Source organism: Miscanthus floridulus, chromosome 12, assembly GCF_019320115.1.
Source record: "Miscanthus floridulus cultivar M001 chromosome 12, ASM1932011v1, whole genome shotgun sequence".
NCBI lineage: Eukaryota > Viridiplantae > Streptophyta > Magnoliopsida > Poales > Poaceae > Miscanthus > Miscanthus floridulus.
In genome coordinates this window covers 79,755,472-79,778,148 of record NC_089591.1, presented here as the reverse complement: position 1 = coordinate 79,778,148, position 22,677 = coordinate 79,755,472, and the positions used below count along the sequence as shown (strand labels likewise).

General features: G+C 45.7%; 1 protein-coding gene and 1 long non-coding RNA gene across 3 annotated transcripts; one reads left to right on the top strand and one right to left on the bottom strand.

Annotated features, from left to right (window-relative positions):
- Window positions 1-950: 950 nt before the first annotated feature.
- On the bottom strand, window positions 951-4,424 carry LOC136498643 (uncharacterized). 2 transcript variants are annotated; one of them, XR_010769674.1, is made up of 6 exons: window positions 3,851-4,424; window positions 3,631-3,751; window positions 2,884-2,982; window positions 2,701-2,787; window positions 2,158-2,270; window positions 951-1,406 (listed from the first exon to the last, which is right to left on the bottom strand). It is a non-coding gene; the product is annotated as an uncharacterized lncRNA (long non-coding RNA). The 2 variants fall into 2 exon arrangements; XR_010769673.1 differs by having other exon boundaries at window positions 2,158-2,787.
- A 4,246-nt stretch (window positions 4,425-8,670) lies between these two features.
- Window positions 8,671-9,519, top strand: LOC136496300 (uncharacterized). The gene is made up of 3 exons (XM_066491947.1): window positions 8,671-8,729; window positions 8,827-9,016; window positions 9,106-9,519. Exons 1-3 carry the CDS (start codon window positions 8,698-8,700, stop codon window positions 9,400-9,402), a joined length of 519 nt encoding a protein of 172 aa, XP_066348044.1. The 5' UTR covers window positions 8,671-8,697; the 3' UTR covers window positions 9,403-9,519.
- Window positions 9,520-22,677: the final 13,158 nt, after the last annotated feature.

Genomic DNA, 22,677 nt, shown 5'->3' with positions numbered 1-22,677 from the left:
CCAAACACGCCCTAACCAATCTGGACTCGTGTTTTCGTGATTTTAGAGAAAAGACAGCTCGGACATTCCAGTCGTGGAGGCCCGTATCTTGGGTCGATGTCGCGGTACGAGCCCGAAGGCCTCCACCAAGGTTTCTCTTCGCTTTTCGCGTTCCCCTATGGCCATGGGCTATGGGCCTTACACACGACACAAGTCACAGCACTAGTTCCTGGTAGGTAGAGCTGCCGCAATGACGAATGCAAAAAATAAAAAAAGGCTTGGTCAGGTGCCTGGTTAGTAACTTGTGCTGGGAAAATATAGTCGTTACCATGGCGGGCTGTGTGTTTCTGCTCCAGTTAACGGTACTGTACGTCAGTCATGGCATGAGCACCTATTGTAAACACGCTAGGCAGGCTAGCTACGCTCCTCGAGCCGGCAGGAAGACACGTACGTACGAACAACAACGTGCAGGCTCACCTACGTTGTACAGTAGTATATACTGGTGATAGTGGCGCGCCCCTGCGCGCGGGTTGGCACCACAGATACTGTTATGTTAATACTTGAAAAGTGAAAAACACTAAATCTATTCAGTGAATGGGAATGTATGAGATAAAAGAATCGAAGAGCCAATGTAGTTAAAGTCTACATGTATGTTAACTAAATCATCTTAACAGAGTAGGCCCTGCTCATTTACAAAACACTATGGACTGACATAATGTGAGATTCTCGTCGCTGTTCTATTGTCCATAGTTGACCCTAGGCATTCACATTTTCAAGACATGCAGAACTAAAAAGATAGAGTCAGGTGCATGATGGCACACAGATATTGTTCTTGCATAACTTAAACTTAGCGGCCAGTACAGAAAAACAACATCAGTGATAAAGTCAGGTGCAGTCAAACACTTCACAGAATTCAGCCTAATAATAAGATAATGTAACTGTTAGGAAACATATTAGTTCATTTTCGGTGTTAGAACACGAAGTGAGAGGACCTGTGTGCGCCCTTGCACACGGCTGGCACCACAAATAAGCACAAAGCAGAGCTAAATTGTTCGGAGATTACAAACCTAGATAACACATTAATAACATAGAGTCAAGATGTTTGAGATTACGTACTTAAAACCACAGTAATCGATGTGTGCCCATGCGGGCGTGAAATCATTGGAATTCCATTTGGTAATGCTGGGACAGATATGACCAAGTTAATACAAAATATAATACATTATAGGATACATTGATCTCAGTAAGCAAACATAGGCATACCATTGGGGCATCACTAACACACGACAACTCAATGCAAAAACATATTCTTCAGTTAAGGGAACGTGTTAGGTAGTAGTCGCCGAGATGAAGCGTCGCTAGGCAGGCACAGAGTCAGCGGAATGAAGTCCGTCCTTGAAAAAAATCATCTGAGACCCAATTTTCTTCTGTGCATACAAAAAAGTAAACCATAAAGCATCCAACACCCACATAAGCTGACTGTGCAAGTTCATAGATGGGGATGAAACACTTCTAAGAGGAGATGAAACACTTCTAAGAGATAGCCCCTAGCTACTTGTTTTTAAAGAAATTTAACATGCAGCAAGACAACTGGAAAGAAACATTACAGACTTCATGAACTTCTTTCTTGTGACAACCGTTACCAATTTCATAATAGGAAAAAATGTAGTTTTTGGGGGAACTGGGTTAATTGCTTATTGCAGAAATTAACCAAGAAAAGAAGTGGCCATATTATAGATGCAGGTGATGGCTGAAACCTTATGATTAGTTCAACATTTGATATATCTATCTGGCACAAATAGAAATTTGTCATCACTGGCTGATGTAAAATAGTATAAGGCACGTATACAACAATAGTATAATGTAAATCATTATCTATGAAATATAGCAAATGCTCTAAATTTATAATAGCTATTGTGTTACTGAACCCACTTCTTTAGAAGTTCTAATCTTGTTTATCTGAAGAAACAATGCAGGTGATATATTGCTTTGCTAGATAGCCCAAGCACCTCCTTGCTGCTATTGCTAACCTACCTTGCTAATATTGAAAACATATTGACAGTCCCAGAAAAAAAGCACCAAGCAAAAGGCAAGACAATCCAAGAAAAAAATGGGACATGGAAGCTCATAGGTGCGCCATGTAGGAATTAGGAATTGAAAGAAGGGAATGACATTCACCTTATTTGCATACTCGTGTCTTCTTGGATTGCACCCATGTAAAAGGACTATAATTTTGTCACTGTGTGCAACTGCAATTAAGCCATTATTCATAAGTTGAATGGCAAATTTACCTGTAGAAGGTCAGAATAAAAATGATTGGCATAAACATAACCAAATCCATCCAATGTAACTATTCATTTCAGTTAACCAATTTACAGTACCTAACCAGCAGAAGCAACTGACAAGCTTAACATCTTCGTTTCAGTTATTTCAGTCATGGTCGAACTTATGGGAAACATGTACGGCTGAATGCTAAGCTAAACATAGAGCTATAATCTTCCACCTAATTTTACTAATTTTTATAGATATCCCATGCATTCATAATGTAGAAAATCGAGCATCAGTATCTTAATTCTCTTTGCTTTGTATGAACTAAAAGCTTCAGTTATATGGGACCCAAGCTAACAAAGCAAGACAAACAACTGACATAAACCAGGAAATGCAGACAAATAACTAAAAGCTTCAATTATATGTAACACTGCCACTGTTGAAGAACCATACTGGCACAAATGCAGACAGGGGGGGGGTGTCAGGCATAGCTCCGCTGCAGGCCCGACACAGCTCCTCCGCAGGTCCGGCGCAGATACACTGCAGCTCCTCCAAATCAACCCAGCAAACTATTCAGGTAACTCATAGGTAATTACAGTCATCCAACCACGAAAGTGAAAATGTTCAGGTTATTACCTTATTGCAGCCAGCCTTGAAATTGAAATAGGAGTGTTCTATAAAGCTGATGCCAATTCATGAATTGTTATTAGTTCTCACATGCAAACCTGAAAAGAGCTGACACCAATTCATGAATTGAATGTTAGATTTCTTGGCTACAAATGAAAATATGAAGCAAAAACGTCAATGAACAGTGACACACATATGAAAAACGAAAGCCTGCCTAAATGCTGAACTGAACTTCCACTTAGCTGGCATTTTTCATAGGACCATCTTCTTATCAAGATCCTAAATGGCAATAGCTCAGTAACATGCAACTGTTTCAATACTTGGCACATTTAATCCTAGATAATTAAGTCAGTGAAGATAGAAAAAAAAAACTGAAAAGTAATCTCTTTGTATGGTATGGCTCAGAAAATATGGCCTTGGAATATTCTTAGATGCAATACTGAATAATGCTTGTCCATTACTAATACATATGGTCATTACTAATACAAATGGCCAAGAAAAATTTTATTAGAAACTGACCAAACCTTTTTTTTTGCCAGAAATGGACCAATTTTTGGCTTGCATATCACAACTGTTCCAACACAATACATTGTCACAAAGGCCAAACTTTTAATTCATAATCAAATCAAGCCAACACAATGAAAAAAATCAGGTAGACGACTGAATTAGGAGACGTCTTTATATCTCTATTAGTCCATTTTCTTTGTGTTAGAACACCAAGTAAAAGGCTTTGCAAGTAGTATAAGCTGAACTGACCTGCATCGGTTCAGTCATTTTCTCAAGCAGGTAGCAGGTGGCAAGCAGGCATACGTGGATGGGCAGAAAACTTGTCGATGGTGTGCATGCTGGCATGAGACACCTCAGATCTAATGCAAACCTGCAGGCAAGAAGAAAAGTCGGTGTTGTCAGCATATAAAGAGCAGATAACGACACTGGCCAACCAATAAAAATGAAAGAACAAAAAAAAGAAACGTACACATTGCTCCAAGGTTTGGACGACACTGGTCCAGCTTGAGGGCACTGCCATGGCCTAGCCCACCTCGACTGACCTGTGTGTGCCCACCCTGCAGCTCGGCCACAGGGCGTAGGCGGCTCTTCACCCAAGACGACGGCCACAAGCGTGGGAGGACCGATCCGACCATGGAGACACCGGATGCAGCCATGGAGGCCCCGGATCGACCCAGCAAAGAAGGCAACAAGTACAGATCGACGCTGGCCATCGGCGAAGGAAAGAGAGGAGCAGGGTGGGAGGCAACCTTCACCTGCGTCTGCTCGCGCCGGAGCCCCCGCGTCCTGGGGATGCCCTAGGGGCCACCCGCGCTGCCGCGCCGCCGCGCTGGGGGAAGGCCTCGCTAGGGCGCCGCGTTGCGGCCCTCGCCTCGCACCCGCGCCCGGAGCCGAGAGAGCTGGAGAGCCGAGCGCGCTCGCCCGCGCCTGCTGCCGCTGCTGCGCTGGGGCAGCCTCACCTGGGCGCCGCGCCGCCGCCACGAGAGAGAGGAGGGAGAGGGAGGAGATGCACGAGAGAGCTAGGGTTGGGTTGGAGCCAGTATATACTCTCCGAGGGCTCCGCGTGTAATGAAAGACAAGAACCACATATCACGAATCAGATGGACAAATTTTTTTTTTCTACCGTGAACATGCTGGCCTCGCGAGCTGGCCACAACGAATTTACACTTTAAATACATACAAAACTGCCCGGCCGCCCCGGCGCTCCGCTCCGCCTTTCCCAGGAGCGCGCGTGCTCCTCGGCCCCCGCGCCCGGATCGGACGCCGGCCAGAGGACCAATGGACCGATCATTCCATGCATGCATCCCCCATCCCCATCCCCATCCCCATCCCCATCCGGCCACCCGTCTCGCGGTCTCGCCGTGGCCGAGCTCGGACTACGAGACCGGCAGGGCAGGCGCACCGCATTGCACTGCAGGTCATGTGGCGACAACCAAGCACGCGTCCCACCCCCATGGCCCATGCCCCCGCGCCCCGCGTCGAAGCCACAGGCACCGTCGTCCCAGATTCCCATGGGCAAAACGGAGCGAAACCGCAAAAGGGCAGGGAACGAACGGGGCGTCGCGTCGGGTCGCCAGCCAAGCCAACAAACAAAGTGGCCGCCCTTTTCCGCCGGCCGTCACTTCCACTCCTTCACTTTGGGCTTTGGCAATCCGTTCGTTCCTTTAATTTGCTTTCCCCGTTTCGTCTCGTCTCTGATCGGTGCTCTCTCCCTAGCCTTTGGACTCCACTCCGCCACCAACGTCTCTGTCTCTGTCTCTGTCTCCGACGTGGACCACGAACGAAATACGGTACTAGTACAGTAGTACTGGTAGTTTCCACCATGACGAATCCGAACTGAGAGCGTCGCAAAGCGGCCTGGCAGCCTAATCATGTGCGAGATTCCAGGGTTTAGCAGCTGCTGCTGTGCCCTGTCCACGTATATTCCCCTGGCCCAAGCGGCGCGTCTTTCCGGGTGACAAAATGGTTGGAGCTCAGGGCTTGGGCTTAAAGCTCATCATTAGCGACTTAGCGTAGCGGTGACGCGCCCGGGGATAATGTGCCCCGACTTCGCTTGGATGTGTCTGGTTACTTGAATCGGATGGGATGGGATGGGACCATCCATGGAAAAGAAAATCCATGGATAGGAAATATTTCATCCACATGCTGGATTTCGTGGTCAAAAAATCTGGCGAACAACGTATCCATGTCTTATAATCTTTGTCATTAATAAATAAATTAAAGATTATTAGTATGTTATTTTAATACTTAATAATTATGATGGTAGGATTAGTTTTGACAAGTGCTAATATGTTGATTAGTGCATGTTTAGTGTGCTAATTAGGATATTTAGTGGTGCTAATTAATATATTTTTATTTTAAATTAGTGATTATCATGACAAAATAGTATTAGTGTCTAATTAGTTGTTAGTATTTTTAAATAATAGATATAATCAGTCAACTATTATCATCTCAACCACTTTCGTCCATCCAACCAAATGTGCATTATGGATATCCTTATCCCAATATCTATGTATCATCATATCCCATCCATGGTCCTCCAACGCACCCTTGCTACTTGTTCTCCATGCCGTGTGCCGCGGCGGCTCAAAGTTTTTATATTTCTTCTTTTACTCTTCTCCATGTGAAAGTAGTACTGGTAGCTAGATTCTCCGTCCTACACAGGTTCAGCCAGCCAAGCTCGGTGAATCCTTGCATGCGAGAGGGAATCATTTTGGTTGGACTTGTTTGGAACCGCTTATATGTGAATATATATGCTAATCGATTATAATCCTATTAGGATTAGGATTTCCTAACAACCTATGGTCTCAAAAAATCTAAGCATAGAAAATCAAGATGTTTTTTGTAATCTTCAATATTATAGCAATCCTCATTATAAAAAGACCTTTATGCTTTTTTTTTCTTCCTCAAACCACTGTATAATCCGTTTCCTCCACCAACAGCGTCACGTGAACAGGACCGAATCACGCATGGACAGAATGGGCAGGCAGGCAAGCGTGGACGAGGGACTGGGGAAGGAAAAAAAAACTACGGTGGAAGAAATGCCAGGTTCGGCATACGGTACAGAAAACATGCGAGTGTACCGACATATTCTTTTCATCAATGCAGTCGAAACAATCAAGGAAAATATATGCGCTTGCATGGGATTTCCGTTTATTTTCATCTAGAATCTGATTATAATCGAAAACAAACAAGGCCTTTGTTTAGTTTATCAGTCGTATTCAGTTTGGACGATGTTTTTTTTTTGCTTGGATGTCTGGAAATCTACCTTGTATATCCTTTGGAAATGCCTAACATATTGTTATCTAAGACCTTATTTGGACCCAATCAGATCATATACCAGACTCTAAACGTCTCAAGACATGAATTTTAAAGATGACATGATCTTTTTTTTAAACAAAGATGACATAATCTAAGAGAACCTGGATTATAGCGATCCTACTAGATTCGCATAATCCCTATAGAATTCAATTTTGTGCAAACATTTGCGCTTACCTTATGACTGAACGGCTATATTACCACAATTGCAATGCAGAACGAACAGATGTTTTTCGTGATCTCTCGTCAACTTTGGTCTTTCACTGTTATCCAAAAAAAAAACTTTGGTCCAGCATTGTTATCCAAAAAAAAAACTTTGGCCTTGCACGTCGGTTAGTAGTGGTGTGCAGACTGCGCAATGCCTTTTCGAGCACGTCGGTTAGGCGGGCGCTCTGGCCTTTGGCCTGCTGTGCTACTACAGTGCTAGGCTGCTAGCTACTACCAACGAGCCATGAGTACATGCATGGCCTAGGCCGCAATTTGACGTCCACCAAAGTTGTCTATCCATCGTGGCATGGCATGGCTTCTTTTGACGAGACGACGAAGCATACGAAAGGAATAGTAGAGTACCGGGTCTTTCAAAAAAAAAAGAGTAGTGGCACTGTTGTAGCACACACACGAAGAAAAAGGCGGCGATCGATCTCCACCATGATCGAGCGAGCACGCATGCACCCGCCGCCACTGTACCTTCAGAGCTCACTCTTCTCCACAGAAACGCATGCACTTTGCGCTGCATCGCGCTGCATGCACCATGCATGCATCACGACATGGCTAGCTAGCGTGCACTCGCTAGTGTGAAATTTTCGTATTTTGGTCTCTTTTAAAATTAATTTTTAGAAAAATACCAACGCCAAAATATTTTCTGAAAATAGACTATTTTTAGGCGTCTTAGCACATGACGCCGAGATATGAGGCTCGGCGTCGTGTCACTCGACGCCGAGGTATTGCCACGTCACGGACGATCGGGGTCGTCGTCGACACGTTGGCGCGTGGGTTCGAGACGTCGGCGTCATGTCAGCCAACGCCAAGTCCCCAACCTCGGCGCGGTTGGACTGCGCGCCGAGCTACTGGCCCCATCCGGAGCGCGGCCCACGCGGCCCAACAAAGCACGGTGGCCCAGAAGCTCGGCGTTGGGTCACTTAACGCCGAGCCTCCAGACCTCGGCGTGGCCCGACTCAACGCCGAGGTCTGGACCCTTTAGACCGAGGCCCCCTTCTTCTTCTTCCCTCCCCTCCTCCATTCCCCCGCCGGCTCCCAAATCTCCCACGGCCCCCACGAAACTCTAACCTCCAAAATCGACCCCCGGTGCCTGGATCTTGTCTCCCGAAGCTTCCTCGAGGTAATGGTCCCTCCCCTCCTTCATTCTATCCGCGTAGATGTGCTTACATTGTCCCTAATCATGTGGAATCATGGTTGTTTAGTTATTTGTTATATTTGTGTTTGTATTTGCAAAATGTATGGCTTAGGATGATTGAGTGCATTGTTGTTTAACTGTTTTATGTGATGAACATGTTAGGTTAGTTTGGTTTCTAGTTATTTTGGTTATTAGGGTTATTTGTTTATTGTAGGTGTCATTAGGGTTAGTTATTTGTTGGTCATTAGGGTTACTATGTATTTTATTTATTTGTTGGTCATTACATTTCAATTTGTTATGACCAAGGCGTTTTGCCAAGGTACTCCTCTTTCCCCTCTTTCAATTCATCCATTTAGATTCGTTTGTTTTTGAACTTGGCATTATAGGTTTGGTTCATGTTCATGTTATTCGTGCAATGTATGGTGGTTCAAATAATTGAATAACCCAAATGTATGGTTGTTGGTGTTGTTGTTGTATATATTATGGTTTATAATCATTGAGTTAAATTTTGTGTTTGTTGGGATTCAAATTTGTTTAGGGTTTGTAATGAAAAGCTTATTTGGGAGGTATGGTGATTTAGTGTTATTACCTTTACATTTGTTGCAAGGTACTTTGGATTGATTTTTTTTCTACGTAATGTTAGGATGCCAAGGCGTAGTAAAGCTCGTATTCCAAGGTAATCCCAATGTTTATTCATTATCTGTGCAACAAATAGAAAACCCTATGTTTATGTTTGGTTCTCCGTTAATATGACTAAATTCTTTCAATTGTAGCTATGGTCGTCAGAGGGCAAATCCCTACGACCTAAAGCCTCTCCCTGAAGGTGTTCCTCGACCAATGTGCTTTTGTGGTGATCCTTGCAAGGTAGACATCTCTGAAGATGAGGAAACATATAGACAGAGGTACTGGATGTGTCCCAATTATGCATGGGAACCTACAAAGCAACAGCGCCGTGCATCGTTTGTGAGGAAATTTTATTATGTTAATTAATTTTCTTGTGATATTAAGTATTGCTTATTTATTTATTTTATAACAATTTGTTTTTCTTGCAGACCGTTCCACCACTGTGTGACTTTGAGCAGTGGATTGACACTAAGATCAAGGAGTCGGACAAGCAGCGTCTAGAAGGCCTGAAGGAGTGGGATGTGGAGGTTAAGGAGAGGTTTGAGCAGAGACGTAGACTGGAGGCTATAGAAAATGAGCATAAGGAAGAGGAGGAAAGGAGGCGTGTTGCTGCGTACAAGGCGAAGAGGGAGAAGAAGCTTGAGCGTGTGCGCCGAGCGAAGGCAGCGATGGAGGATAATCCCGATGCCGAGAGGAAGGGAAAGTGGCCTCGTTGCACTCAGTAGGTATTTGGTTCATTCACGAGCGATGTCGTGTAGCCCTAGACTTTTTTTACTATGTTGTAATGCACTCTGCTTTGATTTCAGATGAACTTATTCCCTGGACTTTTTTATTATGTTGTAATGCACTATGATTTTATTTCAGATGGTCTTATGCTCTGTACTTCGTTAACTATCCTAAGACTGTAGTGGTACTGTTTGTATCACTGAAAAGACTACTTGTGTTGTTGCAGTCACTGAAAGGGCTACAAGTACTGTTGCAGTCACTGAAAGGGCTACAAGTCTATTTGAAAACTCATTGAAAAGCCTAGATTCGTTTACTGTTGTATCCGTATACGCAATGAATTAATATCAGAGTGATGTACTGCATTTAGATGAAGTGACAAAACACAGGTATAGCCTTTTCAGATGAAATGACTAGTCATGGTTGTAGGCTTTTCAGATAAAGCATCTAGCCTTTGCAGATTCAATAAATGAGTACGCACACATGCTTTTTGTTAAGTAGCATTCATGGTGACCCTGCCTTCATCTCTATATATAGTGCTCCATGTCTTGCTCCACATCCACACAACATGTTTTCTGGTTTAGTTTTAGCAAATGTCGAGCGGAGGTTCCTCGAGTGGAAAGGGTTTCAGCGGAGGGAGAGGAAAGGGGGTGAGGAAGGGACCTCCGATTGTGTGGGAGGGTTCTCTGGGTCCTGATTCTTTTGAAGAACCAATAGAGGAATTTCCTTTGGAGAGGAAGAGTGACTTCACCTGTGAGAGACCTCTTGGATCATACGAGAAGCGCATTGAAGATTGGCCAAAATGCCACCACGGTTTGGATTGTGTTGTGCAGATGTACAATGACTGTGACGGTGGAGGTCGTCGTTTCTTCAGATGCCCGCGAGGATTTGTATTGCCTTTGAACTCTCTCCTTTTTTAGATTTGCATTTGGTTTCTAGTAGTACTTATTGGTAGATGGGTTTTCAGCATTCAAGCTGTCCAGATAACTGTGGCTTCACTAGATGGGTCAACCCTCCTCCTATCTATCCCCATCAATAGTACATTACATATCTACAGGGACGCATCTTTGACCTAGAGTATGGCCCTGGAAGTGGTAACAGGGACAAGTCGGACGACGACAACAGCAATGATGCAGAGGAGGCACTATGCAATAATCCGTACTGCGAGTGCCCGTACCATAAGAAGGACGGACCTCCTTCTCCACCGCCATTCAGAATGACAGGATGCCTATCGGATATCACACAAACATCACGTCCCAGACCAATTACCACTTATCTTACTAGCCTGAGAAACCAACACCAACTATCCGTGTCCTCCTTCCGAACAATCGCAAAGGCCAATGGCACAAGCTGGTCCTCTGCATCTGTCCCAATACAAATAAGCATTGTGCCTTCAAATTTCCCTGTAAGAAAGGTCCCATCAATTGAGACGACGAGCCTGCAATGCTTGAATGCTTCGATGCTCTGCCCGAACGCCCAAAACGCCCTTCCAAATACCTGGCTACCATTTCTTGTTTCACCTTCCTTAGGTAAATACTCGAAGTGCATCCCAGGATTTACAGCCCTCATTATGTTCAACATTACAGGGAGGCGCTCATAAGCTTCTTCCCAATTTCTAAATATTATTTCCAGTGCACGCTGCTTTGCCCTCCATGCTTTCCCATACTTGACATAGTAATTGTACTGTTGGAAGATGATCTCAATCAACGCAGACACCGTAATGGTTGGCATATGCTTCACCACGGGGTATAATTGCCTTGCAATGAACCTAGAATTGAGCTGTAGATGGTTCTCTTCTGCCTTAGCAGTGGCACAAACATGTGGTTGCTTCACTGAGGTAATCTTTCATTTGCCTGCCTTCGTCTTCCTAGCACATACTCTCCAACCACACTGTTGTTCTTCACAAGCAATAGTGTATCTCTTCTCCTTGAAAGAATTGATGACCCTAAAAGGTCAGTTGTGTACAATGGAGTACTCTTGCAACCATGATTTCAACTCATCCATGGTAGCAAACAATATGCCCTTCCGTATGATGAGGCAACCGTTAACATCAGGCACAGTTGTATCACTTGGCCCACCATCAGCTATTGCCCTATGACCATGGCTAAGGTCCTCGAAATCACCAACTAGTGGATCTCTCCAAGGTAAGACCCTAGACAATATCTCTATTTCCCTAAAATTCAGACGACCAACAGGGCGATCGTCATCAGAGTCTTCGGCTATCTCCTCTACGAAGGACTCATCATCTCCAGCTATCTCCATGTCAAAACGGTTCGTAGCCCTAGCATCACCAGAGTCTTCTTCACTACTAAGATCATCTTTGTCGCTAAGCTCATCCTCAATAGAAAAGTCTCCGCTAACGTCGTCCAAACCTTCTTCTGCATCAATAATTACATAATCATCATCCCCTTCATCACTATCATGATTGCCCTCACCATCGGCAACCGGATTCTCTTCCTCATCTCCACTGTAGCCTAGTTGTGTGACAAGTATTTCTTCTTCAGGCAAAGGACCATAACCTATATGAGCGGGGGAAGATGGCCATGCTTCGAAGTTATCATTTCCTAAGCCGGACTCCTCACTTATTACTAAATCCAAAGATCGCACTTCTGAGGCCAATACAACTGCCTTGTAATCATTCCATTCAGTCTCGCTTGTAATTTTGAGCAACCGCTTGATCCGAGGACCCTTCGATGACCCAACATCTATGACACCTTCAAACTGAACATGCACGTCTCCTTCATTCTAGCCTAACTTAACCTTCACTCGCTCCACTAACTGGGTCAAAGATGGTGTTTCAGAAAAAATCAACAACTCCTCACACATGTCTAGAAATTCCAAACTATCATCTCTTGTCCTAACAATACGGCCTCCATGATGCAACCTCACTAATTTATCCATCTACAGCCATCACACAACAAGTAGTGTCACATATGAATATATTTCAATCCAATAAGTAGAAACTAAAATATATCATTTCATCGTTTTTCAACCCCAACAACATAATCATTTCTAGTCATAACAAATTGAAATGTAATGACCAACAAATAAATAAAATACATAGTAACTCTAATGACCAACAAATAACTAACCCTAATGACACCTACAATAAACAAATAACCCTAATAACCAAAATAACTAGAAACCAAACTAATCTAACATGTTCATCACATAAAACAGTTAAACAACAATGCACTCAATCATCCTAAGCCATACATTTTGTAAATGCAAACACAAATATAACAAATCACCAAACAACCATGATTCCACATGATTAGGGACAATGTAAGCACATCTACGCGGATAGAATGGAGGAGGGGAGGGACCATTACCTCGAGAAAGCTTCGGGAGCCGAGATCGTGGCACCGGGGGTCGATTTTGGAGGTTAGGGTTTGTTGGCGGCGCGGGGGAGAAGAGAAAGAGAGGGAGGCCGGCGGTTTCAGAATGAAGGGAGGAAGAAGAAGGGGCCTCGGCGCGGCCTAAAGGGTCCAGATCTCGACGTTGAGTCGGGCCATGCCGAGGTCTGGAGGCTCGGCGTTAAGTGACCCAACGCCGAGCTTCTGGGCCACCGTGCTTTGTTGGGCCGCCTGGGCCGCGCTCCGGATGGGCCAGTAGCTCGGCGCGCAGTCCAACCGCGTCGAGGTTGGGGACTTGGCGTTGGCTGACACGACGCCGACGTCTCGGACCCACGTGCCAACGTGTCGACGACGACCCCGGTCGTCCGTGACGTGGCAATACCTCGGCGTCGAGTGACACGACGCCGAGCCTCATATCTCGGCGTCATGTGCTAAGACGTCTAAAAATAATCTATTTTCAGAAAATGTTTTAACGTTGGTATTTTTCTAAAAAATTGTTTTTGAAAAGAGACCAAAATACGAGGTCGCAGTAGTTCGACCCATGCCCGTCCTGTTCGCTTCGCCGAAGCGTCGACCGCGGTTCCACCGCCGTGACGTGGGGGACGCACCGCCGCCGCCACCTGCGCGGCCGGGCACCGCCACCGCCACCCGCGGGCCTGGCACCACCGCTGTCACTCAGCCGGACGCCGCCACCGACGACGCCTGCCCCCAACTTCTCGAGCAGCTCACCCTACGGCAACAAGCACGGCACACAAGAAACAAGGAACATGAATTGAGCACTGCACTCGACTTGTTGCCGCTGTCCTGCTTGCAGCTTCAGCCTTTGCATTGCATTCAAGAGACCTCTGCCTCTGTCTCTCTACCTGCTACCCAACTTGGAGAAATTTTTTTTGAGGGGTAAAACTGTCTTCCCCATCCAGTCTAACAGAAGGGGGCTCTTGTCGACGGTGATGGCAGTTAGGGAATCAAATATCACAACTTGATGGCAGTTAAGAAAAGCTATGATTTTTTATTGCAACGAGTAAACCAGTATAATTTTTTATGGCAATGAGCAAATTCTCTCTGCATAATGAGCACTAGTAGCGCCATGCGCAGCAGCAGCACACTGTTTCGGTCGTGGCGAAGTCCGAGGCGTGGAAAAATAAAAGCGGCCGTTTGTATGATTACTAGGGAGCTGCTGCTGCTGCCGCCCTGCACACTTCTGGCTGCTGCTGCTTTTGATTTCCCTCCCCTCCTCCTCCGCTCTGGCTGGTGACGTCATGCGACACGTCCTGTCCCCCGTCGTGGGTCGGGGCGCGGTCGCCGGCCACGACATTCCCGGGATTCTGCCCCCCGCTACGCCCTCCACACCGGCCCCACCCCACGTCGTCCCGTCTCGCCGTGGCTGGCCTCGCTGCCGGAGCATGCGCCATGCCATGCAGGATTATGCAGCGAGGGAGGGCAGCGTCGCCGGGCGGAAGAACTGCCATCTGGAGCCCGCCTCCTGTGCCTGAGCTCTGGCTCTGGCTGCATGCGTTCCGGCAGGGGCACCTGAGCGGTCGTCAGCTCAGCCCAGCAGCAGGTCTCCCTGACCGTGACCGGAGCGGAGCGTCCATGTCCATCCTTGGCGCCGTCCCAAAAGGCGCAGGCCGCGCTGGCTCCATTTGCGGCAGCGGCCGAGGAGAGCTTGCGGTCCTGGTCCTGCACGCAGCCCGCGAGTGGGGACGACGGATGGATGGACGGACGGACGTCACGTCGTCGGGCGCAGGCAGAGGCCGGAACCCGGAAGCGTTCGCGGCAGTCGAGTCGAGCCCTGCCGTGTTGTCAACCTGCCTGTACGGACAGGATGTACGGGCGGTCTGGTACGTACAGTACGCGTCGTCGTGTGCCCGTGTGTGCGCAGTGCAGCAGCCGTGCAGGGAGTGCGCTCAGCTCTCGGCTCTCGGCCTCTCGCAGTCTCGGCGGCCGGACTCTGAGCAGGAGCAGGACGGACGGAGGCCCGTGGAGGACCGAGTGGACGGGCCGGGGCTGGAGCTTCTTCCTGCCCGAGACAAGGCGCTGAGCAGCGAGCCGGGATCGTAATCGGATTCGGTCTGCCCCGAGGTGGCCTGGCCCTGCCCACTGCCCTGCTGCTCGACTCGACTCGACGACGAGTCGAGGACGGGCGGACTCATCGGGAGAGCTCTGGCCGTGTGTTTTTGTCTTGCCTGTGCTTGGACACCCAAAACACATGGACATGGCCACATGGGCTGCCAATCAGTGCGCTGCTAGTACTGTAAACAAACGGGCAAAGATTCAAAACACCAGTTTTGGAATGACCTGTCGAGATAAGCACCGGAGCAGACACAAACATGACTGAACAAAAGAAACTGCGGTGTAAAAATAGCACTCCTCCTCTACTCCAAAGTCCTAGAACTGTTTCATGAACCGATTTTTTCACAGTTTGGCGAGGCCAAAGCTGGTTCAAAAGGCAGTGACAAGTTCTCGATGCAATGGAAATTGGAAGCTAAACAATTTGCTCTATGATAACAACATCCGTAGGACCGAAGGAATATTGATGATTGCAGCCATCGATTAAATCCCTCTCCTCTTTTAGTGTGTGCTAGATTAGATTGGCGTTGTTCTACGAGTACTACTCGTAGCATTGTCAACTCTTTTTTTCCCACAGCCGTAAAAGGCGAAAAGGCGTGGCATCGTTGAAAACGCATGCACTTGAGAGTCACGCCGGTGGCACGCCAACACACCCCGGACCGTACAGGGTGCACGCCCAGGTCAAAAAAGACGCTCTCCAGTCTTGACCATCAGGTTTTGCTCTGAACCCGCTCACTCACTCGTCGGTTCATGTACTTTTCGTGGTGTCTTTTCGGATTATAGATGGCTGCATTGCATGCGAGATCTTTCATTGTGCAAGAGAAGTCCTCGCTGCTGCCATGTACTCCTACTCTACGTACTCCTACACCAGTAGACCTAAAGCATGTTTGGTTGGTTAGTTCATATCGTTGTTGGTGTGAAGTAGTATTGTTGGTTGGTTTGTGTGAGAGAAAAATAATGTTCCGACTAAAAATTTACAACCATTTATGACAAGCCACGGCCAAACGAACATGCTGCTTGAGTGCTTGCAGTCATGCTTTGCAATTGCAAACTGGAACGGTGCATGCAAGCAAGCACGCCTTTTGCGAATTGGCGAGCTAGCGAAGCTAGGGAACCTTATTTCTTTCTTTCTTGTGTACTAGTACTACACTGACGGCTGTGGCTCAAAGTATGACGAAACGGAATGATTTGGGGGCCGAAGCATTCGCCTCGGCATCGGCATTGCTCCCTCCTACGCTACGAGATCACAGGCCAGGCCAGCCACCACGTACAGCGATGATGCGCATGATTCCTCATGTTGATCCTCATGGCCTGGGAGGAGTACTGGGACGATGGGAAGTAAGGTGAAAAAGCGACTTTTTATCGGTCACAGCGGAAAGAGCGAGCTCAGCTCTTCACACTCGCGAATCTCATTATGATCCATCCATTGGTCCGGTCCGTATGCGGTCTAGACTTTCGAGGCCAAAGACGTACTGTACCGTAGGAGTGTAGGAGTAGAGTACGTATTACGTGATAACTCCGTACACGCCTCGACCTGCTGGATACCCTATACGCTAGTACAGCAGACGGGCACGCACAATGCGCAAGCAGCATGATGCATGCGCGCGTGTGTGTACATTGACACACGGTCACGATCGACGACGTACCGCTAGGACGCAGCCGCGTCAGCCACGACTGAACAGAGAGGTGGCCTCGGTCCGGCAGTCTCCGGCGGGGTGTAGCGGTCCACGCCCGGACCGACACGTACTGTACGCCGGGCTCGTCTCCGTGCCCGCTGGCGCTGGCCTGCCTCGTCTCTCCCCTGCGCCAAGGCTGCCACCACCGTACGTCCTGGTGGTACGCGCGTGGCGTGGTAGACGTCGGCCTCCGGAGCCGCGCGCGTCGCGTCGGCCTGCGGAAGGAATGGATGGATCCGGCAGGGCAGATCCACATCCACCCACGCCTGAGCTGAGCCTGACGACTCCCTCCGTGGCTCCGTCCCATAGTCCTATCCCATCCACCATCGCGCCTCGAGTCCTCGACCGGGCGACGCGACGCGAGGGGGTGTGGCGGTGGCGTGGCGTGGCGCTTCGCGCTTGGCAGCACGCGTAGGCATGCCGTACGCGCGCGCACTGCTCTCTCCCCGCCTGCTGCTGCGCCTAGCTGACTGACATGTGGGGGAAGGATCAAGACGGGGTAGAGACGCGAAGGCAGCGGCGCAGGGCAGGAGGGAAGGAACCGAGCCGAGACGGTCGAGAAAAGAGAGAAGGACACGCTCGCTCGCTCCAACGCTGCACGCTGGCTGGCTGGCTGGCCGGCATCGGCAGGCAGCAAAGCATGCCTGCGCAAATGAGGCATCATGGCATCGCCCCCTTCGAAAGGCCGGCGTCTTTAGCCCAAAGCCGCGCGGTCACCACCGTTAAACTTACAGCATCATTATATGTAGATCCAGAGGTGCTGACTTTGACCAAAATAGGATAAACATGTCCTAAATACATGGACTACGAGATTCAAGAGAAAGAGAGGAGCACAGATACCGACCATCGAAGGGCTTGGTAGAGCTGGAAACCATCCATCGTGTCGGTAGAGAGGGCGATGAAGAGGTGGCGCTCCAGTGGCGGTGTAGCGGTGAAGTGGTCCAACGGAGACGGCGTCTCGGTGATGGTGCTTCCCGTCGCTAGGTGCACCCCTCACTAGATCGGGTTAGGTTTTGTCGGTGGGTGTGGCTGCTCACGGTGAACCTCGTACTGAGAGCCATCGGCCCCCACCTCTCTTTATAGCGCAGTGCGACGGGCCCACCAACCATGTAGAGTTGGACGCCCCTGATTAGGACGCGAGGTCAAGACCTAACTCGGCCGTTGGGCTGAGCTGGAGAAATCAACACTAACAATCTCCCTCTTAATCTCATCTTATTACTTAAACTTAACTTACTTTATCTTTTTTCCATTCCATCACAGATCAATGCATAGAGCGTGCCTCATCATCACGGTCAGTGCCATTAGATTAACAGCTACAATACACCTCTCTATTTTGAAACAGATTCTCAACTAGACCCTTATTGTCCAGGAATCTTAGACTTTCTCTTACACCCATATCAGCTAAGTGTTCTCTGAGCACGTTGGGTGGTAAGCCTTTTGTAAACGAATTCACGAACATCTTTTCTGTACTTATGTGCTAATACTAATTATATGATCCCGGAGTTTGTCTTTCGCAACATAATACTTTATGTCAATGTGTTTGGCAGCACCACTTGATTTATTATTGTGAGCATAACATATTACTGGATTATTATCACAGTATAACTTGAGTGACTTATGTATGTCGTCTACCACTTTCAACCCGGACATAAACTTCTTCAGCCAATTCACCTGCCCTGTGGCCTCATAACACGCAATAAAACTCATCATACATCGTAGACGATATAGTGACGGTTTGCTTGGAGTTTTTCTATGATACAACTCCTCCTACGAGAGTAAATATATATTCTGACGTGGACTTTCTATCATCTCTCGCATAATCTGAATCTGAATACATCTCTATGTGTAGGGAATCGGATCTTCTGTACGTTAGCATGAGGCCTTTTGTGCCTTGCAAATAACGCAAAACTTTCTTTACCAGTCTCGAGTGTTCTATTCCTGGATTACTCTGATATCTGCCAAGTAATCCAGTAACAAATGCTAAGTCAGGGTGTGTGCACACTTGAATATACTGTAAATTTTCGATAGCTAAAACATATGGAACCACTTTCATTTGATCGATCTCATATTGGTTCCTGGGACATTGGAATTCCGCAAATCTATCGCCCTTGACTATGGGAGCGGGTAAAAGCTTACAATTTTACATACTGTATTTCTTTATAATCTTTTCTAAGTATGCCTTTTGTGATAATCCTAAAACACCATTTCTTCTATCTCGGTGAATCTCTATTCCTAGAACGAACGAAGTTTCACCGAAATCCTTCATATCAAAATTCGAGGACAAGAACTTCTTCGTTTCTAGTAGTAGATTAACATCACTACTAGCGAGTAAGATGTCATTCACATACGAGATTAGGAAAATGTATTTCCCATTCTTAAACTTTGCATAAACGTAATTGTCCTCTATATTTTTTTGAAACCCAAACTTCATTATTGTACTATCAAACTTTAAATACCACTGTCTTGATGCTTGTTTTAATCTGTTAATAGATTTCTTCAGGCGACATCAAATACGTTCTTTTCCTTCCACAACAAAACATTTTGATTGTGCCATGTAAACATTTTTCTCCAAATCACCGTTTAGGAACGTCGTCTTTACATCCATCTGATGTAATTCTAAATCGTAATGTGCTATAAGCGCCATTATAATTCTAAAAGAATTATTACATGAGACTGGAGAAAATGTCTCATTGTAATCTATGCCATCTCTTTGCGTGAAGCCTTTCACCATAAGTCGCGCTTTAAATCTTTCTACATTATCTTTGGAGTCATATTTAGTTTTATAGACCCATTTACAACCTACTATCTTGTCTCCTTTAGGAATTATTTCGAAGTCCTAAACACCGTTGGTATTCATTGATCTTATTTCATCTTGCATGGCTTCAATCCACTTTGATGAGTGAGTACTTCTTATGGCTTCTTCAAATGAGGTAGGATCACCCTCCATTTGAAATCCTTCACATTCATAGATTTCGTAGTCATCAGGAATGGCTGGTTTTCTTACTCTTTGAGACTTTCTAGGAGCCTCGTTAGTTGACGCTTGTTTTATATGAGGTTGTTATTGCTCTTTCTCGTGTGTAACAACGGGTTCTATAGGATCCTAAATGATAGGTTCCTTATGTTCGTTCATTGTTATCACAGGAGAACTAACAACAGGTGTTGTTACTACAGTGTCCTGAACTGTTGGTGCAGCAGCAACATGTAGCGAGAAAAATAGCTCCTGAACCATTGGAGTGGGCACGTATACCCGCTTCTCTTCAAAATTAATTTCTCACACTACCATGCTCCTCCTGACCATATCATTCTTCAAGAACACAACATGTCTCGTTTCTACTAACTTCGTATGTCTACCACGACAATAGAAGCAATAACCTTTTGACATTTCTGGATAGATAATGAAATGGCAACTGACTGTCTTGGAGTCTAGCTTCTCTATATTTGGGTTAAAGACTTTAGCCTCAGTTGGACAGCCCCACACACGTAAATAGTTAAGTGATGATTTCTTTCTTGTCCATAACTCATATGGTGTTTTGGACACCGACTTGCTTGGCACTCGATTAAGAATATGGATGGCGATTTTTAACGCCTTCATCCATAAATTTATCGGTAGAGTAGAGTAACTTATCATATTTCTCATCATATCCATTAAGGTACGGTTGTGTCTTTCAGCTACTCTATTCTGTTGAGGCTTGCCCGGTGTAGAGTACTAGGCAACTATGTTATTTTTCTGTAAGAACCTTGCAAAAGGTCCAGGAACTTGGTCATATGGGATGTGTCAACCGTAGTACTCCCCCACACGGTTGGATCTTACTATCTTAATCTTTAAATTGTGCTGATTTTCTACTTCAGACTTAAATATTTTATATTTATCTAATGCTTCTGATCTTTCCTTAATTAGATAAATATAGCTATAATGAGAATAGTCATCTGTGAATATTATAAATAGAATCATAACCATCCACACTCTTCATAGAAAAAGGACCACAGATGTCTGTGTGAATTATTTCTAAAATTCATGTGCTTTCGTTTGACATCTTTCTTTATTTTCTTAACATACTTTCCTTTTATGCAATCAATGCATTGTTCTAAATCTGAGAATTCTAACGGTGGAAGAATTAGTTTCTTAATCAATTGCTTTATTCCCCCCTTGAAATGTGGCATAAACGACAGTGCCATAATTTTGATGATACATCATGAACTCTCTTCTGCTTATTTCTTGCATTTATAGACAAGGAGGCATTCTCATTCTCGGTGCTCACAACATTCACACTCAGAAAGTGATAACAAATAAAGCTTGTCTTGTCAGAAGGTAAGTCCAACACACTTATTATTAAATATAATCTGACATTTGCCATTACCAAAATGGCAATCATATCCATCATGGTCTAGATGTGAAACACGTATCAAATTTCTACACAAAAAGAGTACATAAAGGACATCTGAAAGCTGAAGTATAAAACCATCATCTAATTCTAGAGAGAGATCTCCAATGGCTTCAGCTTCAACTCCATTTGCTACTTTAATTCTTCTTTCTCCTCTTTGCAGGGTCCTCCTGGTATGAAATCCCTGTAATAAATTTACAACATGAATAGTTACGTCTGAGTCAATCCACCAAGTAGATTTTGAATAACTTAAATACAAGGACTTATCAACGAATGTAATAATGTCCTCACCTTTCTTCAAAAGGCTCTTCAGGAAATATGGACAGTCCTTCTGGTAATGTCCATGCTTTTTGCACCATTTGCATTCATTCTTGTCAACTTGGACATTGTTGTTCTTCTGATGGTGATCATTCTAAGGGGCTTTCCCTTGTGGTTTGACATTTTTGTTAAAGTTCTTCTTTTTATAGTCCTTCACATGGTTAGCAGAGTCACCATGTGAGCTTTTAAGCTTCTTCTCTTCTTGCACACACATGGCAATGAGCTTCTCAATGTCCCAGTTATCGGGCTGTATATTGTAATTAACAACAAAAGTTTCATACTCTTTAGGTAAAGAAGCAAAAACCAAATGAATCAAGAACTCAACTTTAAGCCCCAAATTCATTGGCTTGAGCTTGGATGCCGTGTTGCTCATCTTCAATATGTGCTCTCTTATCCCTCCACCAGAGTATTTTTCATTGAATAACTTCTTGATCAGAGTGCGTGCATAAGCCTTTGAAGAGCCAGTAAACTAACTCTCCACCTTCTTAAGATACTCAGTGGCGGTGTCACAATCTTGGATTGATCCCCTTATTGCATCTAAAATAGTAGACTTAGCCACCATCAAACACTTGCGGTTCGAAATGTCCCACTTCTTATGATCAAGATCGTATTTCATTCTCACTTCTGTATGATCTCGCTACCGAGCGGTGAAATCAACATCAGTTTCATTCTCTATCCTCACCGGGTCCATTGGTTCAGTAGGACAGGGAGAGGTAAGTGCTAGGTCATTCTCGAACAGTGCAAGTGCTAATTCATACTTCTCTCGCCATACGCGATAGTTGCCCCCCTTCAAGAGGCGGAATGTGCGAGATGAACGCCATAGGGTTGAGTCCTGAAAACAGCGTCAGAGATAGTGAGAAAACATGACATAATAATTGCATGCCTTAATTTAACGTTGGTCAAAATAAAAATATACAACATTCTTCTACATTAATTCTACATCACCGTTGGGCAGAAATAGAGCTAATGCATAGAACACATAAATAAACTTATAATATTGTTATAATCAACGTTGGTCAGAAAATAACAATACCATAATTTAACTTAAACAAATATGACTACTACTCTAACTAAATTTTCTCGTTGGTTTCAATTTTATTAGGGGATAAAACATTAACATAGCAGCGGAAAACATGAAAAATACTCTATTTTTCATAAGCATTTTTTAGTACTTATCTACTATCTAAAATTGAACACGTTGGTGCAAATTTATAGAGATAAAACTAGATTAAAACAATTGTCAAAATGCTACTGAAAAAATAGAAAACTTAAAACTGTCGTCAACTGTTCATTCAGCCCAGCTTAGAAAGTGAGGCCCGTGGCCCATTAGGAGCTCGCGCGCGCCTCTACTCTCCCCGTTTAGGCCGCAACCTGGGCCTGGGGCGGGAAAGCTGCTCCCCGCCTGGACCAAAAGCTGGCTCGGCCGCCCGGATCCGTCCATCTGGATCGGATGGCTCCTCGGAGTCCTCGCCTGA

Bases quoted from the DNA above. Each gene is read 5' to 3' on its own strand.
- LOC136496300 (XM_066491947.1), top strand. From the start codon at position 8,698: ATGCCAAGGCGTAGTAAAGCTCGTATTCCAAG. The intron at 8,730-8,826 runs GTAATCCCAATG...TTTCAATTGTAG, and splicing joins AGTAAAGCTCGTATTCCAAG to CTATGGTCGTCAGAGGGCAA. The intron at 9,017-9,105 runs GTGAGGAAATTT...TTTTTCTTGCAG, and splicing joins AACAGCGCCGTGCATCGTTT to ACCGTTCCACCACTGTGTGA.